The 17960-nt window shown below is 32.7% G+C and overlaps 1 protein-coding gene across 3 annotated transcripts in view; it reads right to left on the reverse strand.

Annotated features, from left to right (window-relative positions):
• The window catches only part of LOC114336454 (neuroendocrine protein 7B2), a 161224-nt gene that overhangs the window by 114986 nt on the left and 28278 nt on the right, over nt 1-17960 (reverse strand). For all 3 annotated transcript variants that reach the window (XM_050652572.1, XM_050652569.1, XM_050652570.1), the window contains exon 3: nt 15305-15556. In XM_050652572.1, coding sequence (XP_050508529.1) covers nt 15305-15556 — 252 coding nt within the window. The remainder of the gene's footprint in view (nt 1-15304; nt 15557-17960) is intronic.

Consider the following 17960-nt stretch of genomic DNA (forward strand, 5'->3'; position numbering starts at 1 on the left):
ATTGTACCAATACACACGAAAGGAAAAAAGGAATTACAGAGGAATCTCACTAATCAACACTGCGTATAAAATATTGGCTTCGATATTATTAAAAAGATTACTACCATACGCCGAAGAAATAGTTGGTGACTACCAAAGTGGTTTCAGGCCTGGAAGATCGACTATTGATCAAATATTTACAATAATACAAATGCTTGAAAAGTATTGGGAATATAATCAGGACGTGCATCAGATCTTTATAGATTTCAAACAGGCTTATGATTCATAATAAGTTATTTTTATTTGAGTAAAAATAAATTTCAACCAAAAGTCAGTAATCTGTTAACCGAGATACCATAGTACCAAGCGGCGCCGCTAGGAGAACACTCCAACAATGCGTCTCAGATTACTTTAACGAGACGTGGTCACACCGAGAGAAAAAAATTCTTGACATAAAGAAAGTTTATTAATATTTAAGAAAGATCGACTTGGCATATTGCCTAAGAAATATATCTTTGTATGTAAGATATAATTTTCTAAAATATTTCAAATAAATTCTACTATAGCCAAAGAAATATATCTTAAACATGATTGAACTATCACTTTCTGGCAAACTTTAAACCCATTTATCAGAAAGAAATCAGACTTGATGTTAATTAATTTTATTAGTCATAAAAATATATTTTCTACACATAACAAAACTATTCTTTCCGAGCAATAATATTTCTTAGTAAGGAATATTATTATTTTACTATTAATAATTAATGTATTTAATTTTAAGAAATATATTTCGCAGAGATAAACGTATATTTAGAGTTAGTTAATATTTCTTGAAAATAAAGTGATATTACATACGACAAAATAAATCATTGTGTTAAGGTAAAATCATTATTTATTAATAAAACAAGATATAAAACGTTATTATTACATACAAATATTTTCTCCACTCTTAAACCACTGGCTTCTACACAACAATAAAAGGATGGAGAGGCAAATCCAACTTCCTCAAATTTTCCTTCTTTTGTTAATAGCACTTTGTATATCAGCAATTCACTAAAACAAAATCGTTATGTAGAAAGAGTAAACTTACTTTAATAAATTTTTTTTATAAAGACATAGATATTTATTTTAACAAATTTAGGAAATAAAAAAACAAATACACGGCCCCACATAAGAACTATTAATACTAATAATAATCAATCATATTTAGTTCAAACATGGCATTATTTAACCTACACATCTTTGTTTATTTTTTTCTTTTTGTTAATGAAGTATTAATTATTTATCTGTATAATATTAAGTCACACAATAAACATTGTTTAGCTAAAACAAGGGGGAAAATACCAACAATGTAAAACATTGAAGCAGACATAATAATATGTAATTTTCTTAATTTTTATAATCTAAAAGAGACAGCATACCTAATCATTAAGAAATTTTATTACGGGAAAGTATTATTAGTTTACATCTAAGTCATTTAATACATATTAACTAATTCACGGTTTTCGGCAATAACATTTCTTAACCATAAACATATATTTCTTTTAGACTAACTGATTTCATCTCAAATAAATTAACAGAAAACATCCTCAGCGTTGCACCCGCCATGTTTAATATAGCGTTGTATTGTATATTTTTATAGAAGACGATACATTCAATAAACCTATTATAGTTGATACATAAGTATAGACATTTTTTAAAAAGGTACTTACATGTATGAAGTTCTACCATTTTTGGAAGGCCCCGCAGTTGGTTAATAACTCCTTTCTTAATATTGTTCTGAAGCTATATATTATATCATTCTGTCCCAGCTTTAAATTGTGGCATATTTCCCAGTTAGAATAATAAGCTCCTTTATTTCAGAGTCGTCCATCATTATACCTAAAAAGCATATAAAGATACTATTATGTTTCTTTTTCAACCATTCGGATACGCAACAATATTATTATTACATCTTAAATTACTCAATTTACTTTTATTTAATACCTATATATGTACGTACCTTCAAAATATCCGTTAATTTTTAAAGAACACCAATAAATCAAAAATCCATCTATATGAACATGAACATATCACGCCATCTTGACAAACACTGACGACTAATCATAAATAGTTAATCTGCGCAATTCTTTTGTGGAAGAAAATCTCTTTGCAAGTAACATTTCGGCATTAATGACAAAGTTTTTATTTTATAACCACAGCTACTACAGAGGGTATTTCTGAAGAATTATTTCTTGTGGTTTAAAATATTTATTTGACTGCAAGAAAATTTCTTGTTCATAAATATAAATATGGATTAACTTAACATTATATTTCTTATACTACAAAATATTTGTAGTTTTCAATTTAAGAAATAAAAACTTTAGGATAAGAAAATTTGATGTAACCATTAATGCATTTCTTAGTATTGAAGAAATTATCTGTAAGAAATTATTGAGTTGTGTTTAAAAAACTCGTTTCTTCATATGTGAACCGGTATGTTTAAGTTAATAGGATATGTTAACTTTTAAGAAATATTGCTCAAAGAAATCGGTGTTTTAGGAGAAAAGAAATTGTTCTCTCGGTGCATTTTGTACTCTAAACCGAGTAAGGTATGAAAAAGGAAAGAAAATAATCGTTTTCGTTTTGATTCAATTCGAGTCTCTTGCCATCCTCTGACACCGTGTTTCGGGGTCTACCCCTTTTCAAAGAGGCTATGCAAGTAGACTGAATTGAATCACAACGAAACGAAGAAGAACTGCATATTAAAATATTTGCAGCAGAGTGTGGTTAGACTGTCCTCTAACGGGGAATGACGAAATGAGTAAAAATAAATTTCGACCAAGAGTCAGTAATCTGTTAACCGAGATACAATAGTACCAAGCGGCGCCGCTAGGAGAACACTCCAACAATGCGTCTCAGATTACTTTAACGAAACGTGGTCATTTTGTACTCTAAACCGAGTAAGGTATGAAAAAGAAAAGAAAATAATCGTTTTCGTTTTGATTCAATTCGAGTCTCTTGCCATCCTGTGAGACCGTGTTTCTGGGTCTACCCCTTTTCAAAGAGGCTATGCAAGTAGACTGAATTGAATCACAACGAAACGAAGAAGAACTACATATATTAAAATATTTGCAGCAGAGTGTGGTTAGACTGTCCTCTAACGGGGAATGACGAAATGAGTAAAAATAAATTTCGACCAAGAGTCAGTAATCTGTTAACCGAGATACAATAGTAGCAAGCTCTTTCTGTTGCACTTTCTGTTGCAAGAAAACGCACTTTCTGTTGATGTAGGTCTGATGTTTTTGAGTGAAGTGAGTAATTTTTTAAACTTCAGGTCAGCTGATTTCTACTAATCTAATACCGTATTAATTTTCCTATGTACTAATTCTTCATAAACATAATTTTAATTAAAAATAAATATTTATGTTATAATTCTGGATGCTTCAAAATGAATCGGATCGTCGCATAAACAATAGAATGTTTATGCTGACGGATGTGATACCTTCTGATTTTACTCCAAAATTGGAAGGTTTAACCCGAGAGCAGTCGCGACAAAAAATCTAACATTTTATCCTGATCCGTGATAACTTTAAGAAAAATTTTGTAACATAACTTTTCACTCGTAAGTGCCTCGAGGAAGATTGTAGTAATGCGTGGGAATTTTTTTAAAAAATTTTAAGTTTTTTTTTTATTTTTTTATTTTTTCTTTGTGAAATTTACTGCTTTGGTGAGAACCAATTAGCTTTAAAATTGTTAGAAATAGATATTTCTAACGTAACAAGTCAATAAAAATATTATAAAGGGTGATTCATCTAGAGGTACTTTTTGGTGGGTAATTGATGGGAGACCGTGCATAAATCGTATCACCTGACGTTGCGTTTTTATTCAGTATTGTTTGACGTTTGATCCTTGAAAGACTTAGTCCGGCACAACATCTAGAAATTATTCAGCTGTATTACGAAAATAGGCGTTCTATGAGAAATGTGTTTCGTTCGCTTAGAGCAACTTATGGTCCACATAATTGGCTTACCGATCGCATAATTCGCTATACCATCATTAAGTTTGAAACCTAGTTTTCATTATTCGATAACACTTGACCTAATAGACCACACTCAACGCACTGAAGAAAATATAGCGGCAGTAGCTGATAATATTAGCAAAAATAATGAAGAATTGATTCGTCGCCATTCCCAAAAGCTTGGCTTGTTGTAATGCAATATTTTGGCGTACTTTACGTAAGGATCTTGGTTTAAAAGCATAAACAGTTCAATTAGTGCAAGATCTGAAGCAAAATGACCTTCCGAGTCATCACCGTTTCAGTGGAGTGCTCTTGATAAGCTTGAAGAAGATCCACTGTTTTCGGAAAAAAATTGTTTTCCGATGAGACCCATTTTTGTCTTAATGGGGACGTGACTAAACAAAATTCCCATACTTAGGGTTATAAACAAGCAAAATATATGTTAGAGTTACCGTTACATAAAGAATAAACAACTGTTTGGTGTGGTTTATGGGCCGGTGAAATCTTCAGTCGATATTTCTTTAAAACAGAGGCCGGCCAGAATGTTACTGTGAATGAGACCATTATCGCGCCATGATAACGGACTATTTGGTGCCTGAAATTGAACCTCGTGATATCAACGACATTTGGCTCCGACAAAATGGCGCCACTTGCCATACAGCCCATAAAAGCCTGACTTTATTTCACGCTTTGGACCATTGAATTGACCGCATATATCCTGTGACATCACATATCTAGACTTTTCTTTTTGGGGCTACCTAAAGTCCAAAGTCTACATGACTAAACCGACTACGATTCAGGCATTGGAGGATAATATTACTTGAGTTATTGGTCAAATACCAATCGAAAGGCTCGAACGCGTCATCGAGAATTGGAACTTTAGAATGGACCCTCTTAACCGCAGTCACGGTCAACATTTGAAAGAAATTATCTTTAAGAATTAATTGTAAAGAATGGTTCTTTTGTATGATATCTACTAAAGCTTTTCAAATAAAATTTATTATTTTCATTATTTTTTCCTTTTGAAAAAGTACCTCTAAATGAATCACGCTTTACAATAGAAATTTGTTTTAAATTCGCATTTAAATTCGCATTATATGCTTAGAAAACTAATTGAAGAATACCAGAAATGGGGATTAAATATCAATTTAGAAAAGACAAAATACCTCTCAATTGGCGCTGAAGCAGAACAACTCAATATCGAAGACAATCAAAAAATAAATCCATGTGACGAATATAAATACCTGGGCGTCATCTTCGACCGTAGTGGTAAAGACGAACGAGAAATTGAACATCGAATCATACAAGCCCGAAGAGCTATAGCATGTCTAAACGGAGTTCTATGGAGTAAAGAAATCTCAAAGAAAAGAAAATGGAACATATATGAGACAATGGTTAAAACTAGCCTACTTTATGGAGCCGAGACATGGAGAATAACCGAGAAATATAAGAAAAAGGTCGAAGCCACGGAAATGGATGCCATCAGAAGATCGATGAGAATATCAAGAGCCGAAAGAATAAGGAATGAAGTAATAAAACAACAAATGGGTGTAGAGGGCACTATAGTTGAGGATATTGACAGAAAACAGCTCATATGGTATGGGCATGTGAGCCGAATGGGGGACGAAAGATTGCCTAAGAAAACTATGATGTGGCAACCCCCAGAGAAGAAAAAACGAGGACGACCACCACAGAGCTGGAATCTGGGAGTTAGGAAAGCGATTAGCGCTCGAAATCTAAATGAAGACCTAACTCAGGACAGAATACAGTGGCGTTTGGGAGTCGGACAACGTTGTAAGACGTTATAAAACCGAATATATATATATATATATATATATATATATATATATATATATATATATATATATATATATTTAAATAAATTCGTATTCTGAGATTTTCTCTCTACGCGCGACTACTTACGTGACTGAAGTAAGCGCGACTGCGGGTTAAAATATAATTGAAAAATAAATATTTTAAGAAAAAACAAAAGATGTAGATCTTTGAAACACACTCAGTGATCAAAAGATCCACAGGTACTGGTTTAACGACCACTCGTACGAAAACAAACAAATGAAATAGAGAATGTGGAAAAATCCCCTTACGAATAACTCACACATCCTAAAGAGGGCGAAACACATTTCTAAGAACTGGTGTTTGGATCTTTGATTCTATTCGAAAAATTTTTCCCAGCCAGAAATAGTGAGTTATTCGTAAGGGGATTTTTCCACATTCTCTATTTCATTTGTTTAAATATTTTAAGTGGAATGATTTAAAATGATTATTAAGCAGAGATAATAATTGTATCAGAATCATTTATTCATTGTGAGTTAGTAATATCTCCGCTAATAATTTAAAATAAAATATTTTAAAATCCCGGAAAATCTGTAAAAATTCCCGGGAATTTCCCTGGAATACATCTCTATTCGTTACGGATTCTTAAATTATTCCAATTATGATAACACGAAACAAAAAGTCACCAGGACCAGACGGAATAACCAACGAGCATCTAAAATACGGATAAGAAAGTATAACCCTAGAGATGACAAAACTTATACAAAAACTAATATTGCACTGCAAGATACCAGACAAATGGAGAAACAGCATAATGATACCAATGTTCAAGAAAGGAGACAAAGAAGACCCCCACAATTATAAAGGTATAAATCTACTGAATACCGCACTTAAGCTAACCACAAAAGTCCTAACCAACAAAATCAATAAACTAACAACTTTATCGAATGAACAACAAGGATTCAGATCCGGAAGATCCTGAGTAGACGCCGTATTTGTACTGAGACAAATCACAGAAAAGGCCATTGAGTACAATAAACCAGCATATCTATGTTTTATAGACCTGACAAAGGCTTTCAATCGCATCCAAGTCGAAGACGTCTTACATTTACTGTATAGAAGAAACATACCAATCAATATTGTACAAACCATCGACAACATATATTTTCATAATCGAATACAGGCAAAGATAAATGGAAAACTAACGCAGTTTATACCAGTACAAAGCGGAGTCAGACAAGGTGACTCATTAAGCCAACTGCTCTTTAATATAATAATCGACGAAATAATAGAAGCAGTACGTAAAGGTCATTGCAGGTACGCCGCAATAATCGTCGAGACAGAATAAAATCTCCAAAGATTAACACACATCTTCAATACAACAGCCAAGAAATACAATATGATAATATCAGCAGAAAAAAACCCAATGTATGACCACATCTAAATACCCACTACGATGTAAAATCGAAATTGATGGAAAAATAATAAAGCAGGAAGCAAGGGTTAGATATCTAGGAATAGATATAACCAGTTACGCAGATGTTGAAGAGGAAGTACGAAAACAAAGCTTAAAAGCAAGTAAACAAACACCTAAGACAAGACACAAAAGCAAGAATCTATAAAGCAGCAATTAGACCTATACTGACATACACGGCGGAGACAAGACCTGACACACCTAAAACGAGACGACTACTAGAAACAACAGAGATGAAAATACTCCGACGAATGTCAGGGAAAAGTCTGTTGGATATGGAGAGAAGCGAAAACATAAGAAGATCATGCAATGTAGAAGACATAAATAGATGGGTGACAAAACTTAAACAGGAGTGGAACGAGCACATTAGTAGAATGGCAGAGGATAGGATAGTACGAATAGCACGAGATAAGTCACCAAATGGACGAAGAAGTATTGGCAGACCAAGAAAAAGATGGTGCGATAACTTAAATAATTTAGGAGGCTAATTTTGAAGAAGAAACAGGCTTTAACGCCTACATACAAGAAAGAAGAAGAAGATCATAACACGAGCCGAAGGCCAGTCAAGTGTCATTTGCAGCGTAATAAAAAAACTCTATCGGTTAGTTGAGCATGTGAAGCGACAGTCAGTTGGACAGTAGAGTGTGAACAAGAAGGCGATGAGAGGCAGACGGCACCTCATCTCATTAACGGCGAAAGACGTATTCATACTCTTGCTATCAAGCCGCGATCAGATGTCAATAGTGTTAATTATCATTTAAATTAGTTCTATATTACTGTAATTTACGAGTTCAACAAAAAAGTGTTTGTTTGTTATATCCTCATATCGACCTGTGACCAATTAATCAAACCCTAGACAACAGAAGATAAAACCCTACATTATTGATATCTTTATTTTTATATACAAAAACTGTGATATAGCCATACGCTAAATAAATAAATCCAAAAAGAAAAGAAATACAAAATTTCAACTAGGTAATTTAAAATTAATTCTTGAAACCTTGCTGGCTCTCGGACTATACGAAACAATTAAAAGTTTCTATTATCTAATATGCAAAAGTATGTTCGAACGGAAATACAGCATTATCTTACTGAACATTGGAATGTCAAGGTTGTTTGAGTTTGATTAATATAATGCAATATGGTGCAACGTGTTGTAATAAAGTGTAATTCATTTAAGTGTATAAATAAGTAGTTTGGTTAGCGGTGAAGCCAGTATCAGTGTTCTATTCGAATCGTTTCAGTGTAAATACAAAGTGTTGTAGTGAAAAATAGTGTTCAGTGACGATTAAAATTTTAATAGGTAAATCTTACAGTAAGTTTAACCTTTTGTGGTTTTGTATTGTTTTAGCGTTATGGAGACCGATACTCAACAAACTGCAGCTCCCGCTGACACACAGATACCTGCAGAGCTCGAGGCCATAATTAAAGCAACGGTTGAACAAACAGTTGTCAGTTTATTGGAAAAACGACTTGGTAAACGTAAACACCAAAGATCCAGGTCTAGATCTAGGAGTAGAAGCCGTTCCAGGTCCCGAAGCCGTGGTGGACGTTCTAGATCAAGAAGCAGAGGTAGACATGACAGATCAAGAAGCAGATGTAAACATGACAGATCAAGATGCAGAGGTAAACATGACAGATCTAAGAGCCGCGGTCATTGTGGAAAATTTGGAGGACAAAATAAAGATAAATGGAATAGTTTGGTAGATTTTGGACACCCAGCCCATCATCATGATCATTTTCACCACCATCATCATCCACCTGGTGGGTTCGGTGAGAATTTTCATTTTAAACGTCATGGTCATGGTAAACGTCATGGTAAACACGGAAGACATGGTAAAAGGTTTCCATTTCCTTGTGGATACTTTTCCAGCTCGAGCCAAGAGAATGAACAAAATTCTCAAAGTGAAAAGGAAGAACAAAATCCCCTATGTGACAAGGAAGGTACTCCGGCCGCCGGCGCCGATATGGGTTTAAGGGAGAACTTTGAAATTCTTGAAATAGACGATTAAGCAAATGGAAAGATATTTTATACATTTAATAATTATTGTAGGAATAGATAGGGTATATTAATTAGCATTAATGTTGTATAATGTTATAATTATATAAAATAAATATTATTTTAAAACACCTCAGTATTTTTGTACCCATATCCAAATTTTGTTTCCCCAATTATTTTTAAATTAAATATTTAAAATGTAAGAGTTTAAAAATATTTTCAAATATACTAAAAAATTCAGACAATATGCATCACTACCAAAAAATTCGAAAAAAAATTTACTTATGAGAAATAAAAAGATCTAAGTGCAACAAAAAAAGTAGGACATTATTGATAAATACATAATCAATTAAAAATATTAAATTACTATGCATAATAGAGAAAAAATCAGCTTTTTTAAAAAAATTATATAATTAAATTAACAAAATGTAACAATAATATAAACAATATCTAAATTAAAGTGGATTAGGCCTCTAGGGGAAACCACTATAAAAGAAAACGCGCTGGGAACTCTACCCCCTGGGTGGTGTGGAAACGAGTTCATCTTTATTTATTTAAAATAGATCTTTTGGACTTCTTCTTCTTGCCTTGCCGTCTTCCAATCGGGGGTTGGATATCATCATCATTATCTTTACTCTATCTACCGCTGATCTGAATAGATTTGCATTTAAACCAGCCCCTTTAATGTTTCAATCAGGATACTCTCCTTCTTCTTATACTCCGTTCTCCTCTTATCTTTCCCTGAATTATCAGCCGCAGTAGTTGATATCGCTGTGCCCTCATTACGTATCCCATATATTGTAACTTTCTTATTTTTATTTTGTTTATTATTTCGTATTCTTTGCCCAGTTCTCGCAATACTTCCGTGTTAGTTTTCTTCTGTGCCCATGCTATTCTAAGCATCCTCCTTCTTCTTTACGTGCCATCTCCGCGACGGGGGTTGGCAATCATCATGGCTATTCTGATCTTAGATGCTGCTGCTCTGAATAGTTCGGTTGATGTGCATCCGTACCATTCCCTCAAGTTACGCAACCATGAGATTCTCCTTCTTCCTACACTTCTTTTGCCCTGGATATTCCCCTGTATAATTAATTGAAGTATGTTGTATCTCTCATTACGGATAACATGCCGCAAGTACTGCAGCTTTCGTGTCTTGATGGTTTCCAATATTTCCAGTCTTTTGTTGACTCCTCTCATGACTTCGTTGTTTGTTACATGCTCGGTCCATGATATCTTCAGGATTCTTCTATACACCCACAGTTCAAATGCTTCCAACTTTTTAGTAGTCGACGCGTTAAGTGTCCATGCTTCTATCCCGTAAAGCAGAGTCGAGAAAATATAACACCTTGCCAGCCTAACTCTCAAGTCTAATTTCAGTTCTCTTGCACAAAGTACCTTTCTCATTTTATTGAAGTGTGTTCTTGCTTTCTCTATTCGAACTTTGATTTCTTTGGAGTAATCGTTTGTGTGATTAATTATTGTGCCAAGGTAGTTGTAGTTTTCAACTTGTTCTAAAGTTTGACCTTTAATTGTCAGGCTTTCATCATTATTTTGGTTCTTTGATATCCTCATAAATTGAGTTTTCTTGATGTTTATTGATAATCCATATTCTTCTGTATATTCAACTATCTTGTTCATTAGCTTTTGGAGGTCTTGAAGGATGTCTGCTATTATAGTCCAGGGTAATAAGGTTTTTTCCATGACACTCGAGCAGCCAGGGTACTGAAGCGTTTTTTCGACAGGTAATACATATAAGAGCAAATTGTAACTATTTCCTGCGTAGGATCTGACGGCCATTTTTATTTATAAACAATTAAGTGTCAAAAAATGGCATTTTTCCCTTTTTTTTTCAAATCAATGGAAAACAGTGAACCTTATGGTTTGTTTAGTACAAATATCTTCGAGATTATGGAAAGAGCTTTAAAATGACGTATTACAAAGTTTGATATACTCATTTATTGTTAATATAATTGAGAAAGAAGGTCGGAATTGCAAAAAATGAATTTCGCAATATCTATTACAAAAATTAGTGTACAGCTTTGAAATTTTTGTCACATAAGGGTTCTTTGGTGCTTAATATGCGATAAAAATTTCAAAGCGATTCATTCAATTGTTTAAATTTTATTTAAATTTTTTATCCCAGAGCATTTTTTTGCAATAACATAAGTCAGAAAAAAATGACGTTAGAACCATTCCACAGGTGTCAAATGAAAGAGCATGAGCTATATTTTCAACTTGGTTTAAAAAAAGCGAATAAAAAATGCATTTATTAGTAATAAATAATTATGAAAAAGTATCGTAAATCTTTCCTTATAAATTTTTATTTTGTTATATAAGAAATTATATATATTTATTACAATTTTTAATCAATTATGATATAAATAACTTTACTTGGTAGTTGTGCACTTAAAACAGGGTAAAAAAAGTTAATTTTTTTGGAAAAAGTTATTCCAAAATTTATAAGGGAAGATTTACATACTTTTGCATAATTATTTATTACTAATAAATGCATTTTTTATTCGCTTTCTCTAAACCAAGTTGAAAATATAGCCATGCTCTTCCATTTGACATTTGTGGAATGGTTCTAACGTCATTTTTTTCTGTCTTATGTTATTGCAAAAAAATGCTCTCTGAGATAAACAATTCGAATAAAATTTAAACAATTGAATGAATCGCTTTGAAATTGTTATCACATATTAAGCACCAAAGAACCCTCATTTCACAAAAATTTCAAATCTGTACACTAATTTTTACAGCAGTTATTGCGAAAACAATTTTTTTTGCAATTCCGACTTTTTTCTCAATTATATTAACAATAAATTAGTATATCAAACTTTGTAATATGTCATTTTAAAGCTTTTTCCATAATCTCAAAGATATTTGCATTAAAGAAATCATAAGTTTCATTGTTTTCCATTGATTTGAAAAAAAAGGGAAAAATGCCATTTTTTGACAGTTAATTGTTTATAAATAAAAATGGCCGCCAGATCCTACGCAGGAAATAGTTACAATTTGTTCCTATGGGTATTACTTGTCGAAAAAATGCTTCAGTACCCTGGCTGCTGAAGTGTCACGAACAGGGTATATTTTTGTCTTATTACCCTGGCCTATTATGATAGTATTGTCCGCATATCTAATGTTGGTAATTGGCGTTCCATTTACCTTTATTCCTGCTGTCTCTCCCTCAAGAGCTCTTTTTATAATTTCTTCAGAGTATGCATTGAATAGTAGTGGTGACAATACACACCCTTGTCTCACTCCTCTTTTAATTTCGAACTCTTCTGATGTGTGTCCGTTAATGCGTATGTGTGCCTGTTGTTTATAATATAGATTTGTTATAATTCGAAGGTCATTGTATTGTACTTGTTTTGCTTTGAGGACGTCCATTAGCTGTTTGTGACGGACTTTATTGAAAGCCTTGTTGTAATCTATGAAACAGACGTACATATTCTGGTTCACATCTTAAGCATCTCTGGATTAGTATGTTGAATGCAAAGAGAGCATCACGGGTAAGCATCCTCCTACAATACCACATTTCAAAGGAATGTAACCAGCTTTCAAGTCCATATTGCAATATCAAAAACTCGTAACATCTCAAAGCTCTTACTCTCGGTTCTAATCTAAGGTCTTTGTTGCAGAGAACTGTTTTCATTTTTACAAACGCATTTCTTGCTATTTCTATCTTGGCTATTATTATCTGAATTCCAGGTTCCTAGGTATTTGTATTTCTCAACCCTTTCTATCGGTACATTTCCCAAATGTATGTTTGCTTGTATATTTGTTTTCTTTGATATTATCATATATATATTTGGTCTTTTTTATATTCATGTTAGTCCATATTTTTTACAGAAACTGCTTGTTTTGTTTAGTAGTAATTGGAGTTGTTCAGCAGCGCTAGCCATATTCACGGTGCTGTGTCATCTGTATATCGTATGTGGTTAATATATCTTCCGTTAATTATTATTCTTTCACTTTGAAATAGTGATGCTTCTTTCTTTAAAAATGGATTCACTATATATGTACACTATTAAACAGTAATGGAAACATAATACATCCCTGCCTAAATCCTCTCCTAATTTCAATTTCTGAACTGGGTTCGTTACCTATTTGTGCTCTTTGATTCCAGTAAAAGTTTGTTGTTATACGTACCTACCTAAGTTCCTTTTGTCTATGTTTTTTGTCTTTAGAATTTGGACTAATTTTTCATGTCTGTTTTCACTATGTTTTCGATCATATATATCGTACTAGTGAGGTCATCCATCTAGGCGTGATGACGTAATCGACTATTTTTTTAAATGAGAATAGGGGGGTCGTGTGATAGCTCGTTTGAAAGGTTGTTTTGTTGTTGTTTGTTTGGGTTTATATGACTGCGGACACTAAATCCATTCGCCAATTTTACTATTTTTTATTTTATTAGTCATTTTTTCGTATCTTATCCTAAAACTAATACTAATATAATAAACAATTCTGCTAATAAATAATTATTTTTGTATTTTTTTTAAATAATTTTTTATATATATATATATATATATTTTTATTAATTTTTTTCCAAATGATGTTCTCAGAGTTCCACAGCAAAAACTGCAACATTCTTCTTTAGCCCTCTACTTCATTCGAAAGCTATTTTACTATGGACTGTCCAAGTTCGTCATTCATTTTTATCTAGTTTGAAAGGTTATTCAAATCCCTATTCAGTAATATAAACATTAATATGATTGTTTGCTTGCCTTAAAAGGCAAGAATAGCCAAGGGAAATAAAAAATATGGAGCATTACGCACATTATTGAAATCCAAATACGTATCAAGAAAAACAAAAATAATATTTTATAGGACTGTTATCAGACCTACAGTAACATACGCATGCGAAACATGGGTGCTCAAAAAGTCAGAAACAGACCTTTTAGAAAGATGGGAGAGAAAAATGCAAAGAGCAATATATGGAGGTGTGAAAATAGAAGGTCAGTGGAGAAGAACCAAAAAAGAATTGGAAGAACTATATCAAGAGCCAACGATCACGACGACGATCAAAGCACAGAGAATACGATACTTGGGGCACATCGAGAGAATGGAAAGTAAACGAATGCCAAAAATGGTACTTTCACGATGACCAATACAAAAGAGGAGGAAAGGCAGGCCAAGGAAAAGATAGAAGGACAGTGCGTATGAAGATTTGAAGAAAAGTAACATTGACAGATGGAAAGAACTAGCATTGGACAGAAGGAGATGGAGAGAGGTGGTGAAGGAGTGTATAAAAAGACTGAAGTGTAATTAAATAAAATTTTTAAGTTTTATAAGTTATGTAAGTTATATTAAGTTATTTATTATATTATTTATGTAATCAGAAATGTAAACATTTTAGCCCTAGGCCTACAAGGCCTGTTGCGCTTAATAAATATAAAAATGATTGTTTATACAGGGTGTCCAAAAATTTTTTTTAAATTAAATTTACTGTTTGATTAATAATTCAAAAAAATTGTTTTGGACACCCTGTATAAATAATGATCTTAATGTTTATATTACTGCATAGAGAATTAAATAACCTTTCAAATGAGCTAGCACACGATCCCTATTCTCATTTAAAAAATAGTCGATTACGTCATCACGCCCAGATGGATGACGTCACTAGTACGATATATATTTCAAGAAATCACAATTAAAAAAACGAATGACTTTTGTATTTTACATTTTTTTCTAATCCGACCGCAGTATGTTTCTCTACACAATCACGGTAATCAACTGTAAAAAAACTAGCTTTAGTAAATTCAGAGAGATTTTTCGGCACTGCCTCTCCGTCTATTATTAAAACACATAAGTCAATGAAAATCACGGTTCAATCTGAGGAATTGTTTAGCAATCTTAGAAGAAGCAGAAGAAGCAGATCAAAAAGTCACAATGCGAGAGGATTATAAAAGATTTGCCATTGAAGATCATTGATATTGGTATAATAAAAGTTAGAAATTTGTGAACAAATAAATGGAACTAAATAATTTGAACTAACATACATATTAGTAAACGAAACTAAGATTTAAGGTATTACCTATTAAGACTAATTTATTACCTGTTTCCCCCATAAGGTGCTATGTTGCAAGTATTCTTGATCACGAATGCTGGGATGCATGTTCATTTCACCCATTGTTTCATAATCAACTGGAAACATTTGCTCTTCTTCGAGGGTACCAGATAAAGAGCGCCCATCTAGTGGCAGTCCATCAGTAAAATCCAAGTAAGATACTCCATCCCCTTCCGAGATGCCCTTACCGTTGATACGATTTACCAAGTCGCGAAGAAATAGCCCAGAGAGAAGACTTTCCTACAAAAAAAAAGTGTAAATTACATATCGAGTTTTTAATTACATGTCGAGAAGTCTAAGTCCTTATCTAGAGAATAATGTATAGTATACAGGGTGGGCTACAAAACATTTTCCGCCCAAGCTTCGGTCTAATTGGTGCAAAAAGCAACCAACTCTTTGATTCCCCAATTTATGTTTTTACGACACAGTTTGTAAATACAAGGTATTCAGAAACTCTCCCGAGAAACGAAGACCAGAGATTTCTTAGATTATTTCATTCATAGGAGATTCTGACCAATAGTACAATAGTTTTAGTAGAAATCTAAATTAAATCGATAATTTTTGATAATTTCCCGTCGTCAAGTATATTACGTCAGATGCCCTTCGTTGCTACGAAAAAATACATTCAGTGGCATTAATGACAATTAATGTTTGAAAAATTATAAAAGTGATGACTTTCAACCGTCAAATTAATATTTATAACAACTGTTTGTTTAATTGTACTAATTTGTACTTACGTAAATAAATTACAATAAAATTTTGGTTTTGAACAGATTTATTCATGAAATAATCGCAACAAATTGCACTCGATCTCTAAAATTAATATAGAATTTTTGTCCTCGTGACACTTTGACATAATTTCACTCGCCTTCGGCTCGTGAAATTAAAACTGTCAAAGTATCACTCGGGAAAAATTCAATAATTTTAGAGCTCTTGTGCAATTACTACTGATAATTTAACCCAATTCATATTATAGTCCAAAAATGCTTCCTAATAGAGCTAGAGCTCTTTATGGCGTCTTGAAATTAGTTTTTTTTAAGCTCCAGAACGCTTCTATTTAGAAAAACGAAAACTGGTACACCTATTTATCTTCGAGAGATAAATAAATTTCATTAATTGCGAATTTCTAGGACCGGTCATAGGTTTCCGTTTTGGGTAGGGCAACGGTTAATTTATACCATATCTTTTTGCCTTTAACTTTTAAGTATTTTTGACACTGGATTATTAAACACTGATACATTTTAGTACTAGAAGGTACTCTTGCTTTAAGTCGGTATGATTCACCGTTGTCTAGATAAATCAATTTGAAAATTTTTCGTTTTCTGAATTTGAAAAAAATTAAACAAAAACTATTTAGAAAAACGAAAACTAGTACGTTTATTTATCTTCCAGAGATGAATCGATTTTATCAATTACGAATAGTAGCTAGTACCGTTCATAGTCGTCCGATGTGGGCACGTCAACGGTTATTTTATCGCTTTATCGGTTTCGTCTATAATTTTTGTGCATTTTTGACACTAGATTATTAAATTATGAATTATTCTAGTACTCAAAGTTACTCCTGCTTTAAGTCGATAAAACATACTGTTTTATTTTGAAAAAAATTTTCAAATTTTTTTCAATTTTTTTCAATTTTTTTTCAAATCGATTTTTTTCAAATCGATTTTTCTAGAAAACGGTGTACCTATCCTACAGACTTAAAATAACAGTACCTTTTAGTACTACAATACCTTAGCCTCAGAGTTTATTAATCCAATGCAAAAATTCTTAAAAGTTAAAGACAAAAAAGTTATTTATACAGTGCTAGTCAAAAGTCCGTATCCCCCCTCTTATCTTTTGAACGGTTTTACCTATAATAGTGAAATTTGGATGGAGGAAATTAACTAACGTAAGCTTCTTAACTAGTTATGACAGGTGACGTAATAGTGACAGATGACGTTACAGAGCCACTGTGACCGATAATTTTAAATGGGACCTTATGGCAAGTGATACCTTGTTTGAAAGGTATTCAAAATACCTACTCAGCCATACTAATTTTTTTGTGTTTTAGTTGATTTTGATTTTGGTGAATAAATTAAATAAATATAATATTGTAGCTTCGCATTTAATTAATAAAAATTCAAATGTACGCCTATGGTTTTTTTGTCAAAAAAGTTGACGTTTTTCGATTCTCTAGTAGTTTTTACGTCAACGTCAACCTTTTTGACAAGTAATCATAGGCGGAATTTTGAATTTTGAATTAATTAAATGAAACTACAATTTTATATTTATTTCATTAATTCGTCAAAATTAGCTTAAACTATAACAATATTAGTATGACTGAATAGGTATTTTCAATACCTTTCAAACGAGGTGTCACTTGCCAGAAGGTCCCATTTAAAATTATCTGTCACAGTGGCGCTGTAAAGTCATCTGTCACTATTACGTCACCTGTCATGACTAGTTAAGAAGCTTACGTCCGTTTATTTCCTATCTCCAAATTTCACTATTATAGGTATAACCGTTCAAAAGATACGAGGGGGGGTACGGACTTTTGACTAGCACTGTATAAGACAGTTGCCCTGCCCAAAACGGACGCCTATGATCGGTACTAGAAATTCGCCATTGATAGAGTCGATTTATATCTGGAAGATACCAGTTTTCA

This window comes from Diabrotica virgifera, chromosome 6 (genome assembly GCF_917563875.1).
Source record: "Diabrotica virgifera virgifera chromosome 6, PGI_DIABVI_V3a".
In the NCBI taxonomy this organism is placed as follows: domain Eukaryota; kingdom Metazoa; phylum Arthropoda; class Insecta; order Coleoptera; family Chrysomelidae; genus Diabrotica; species Diabrotica virgifera.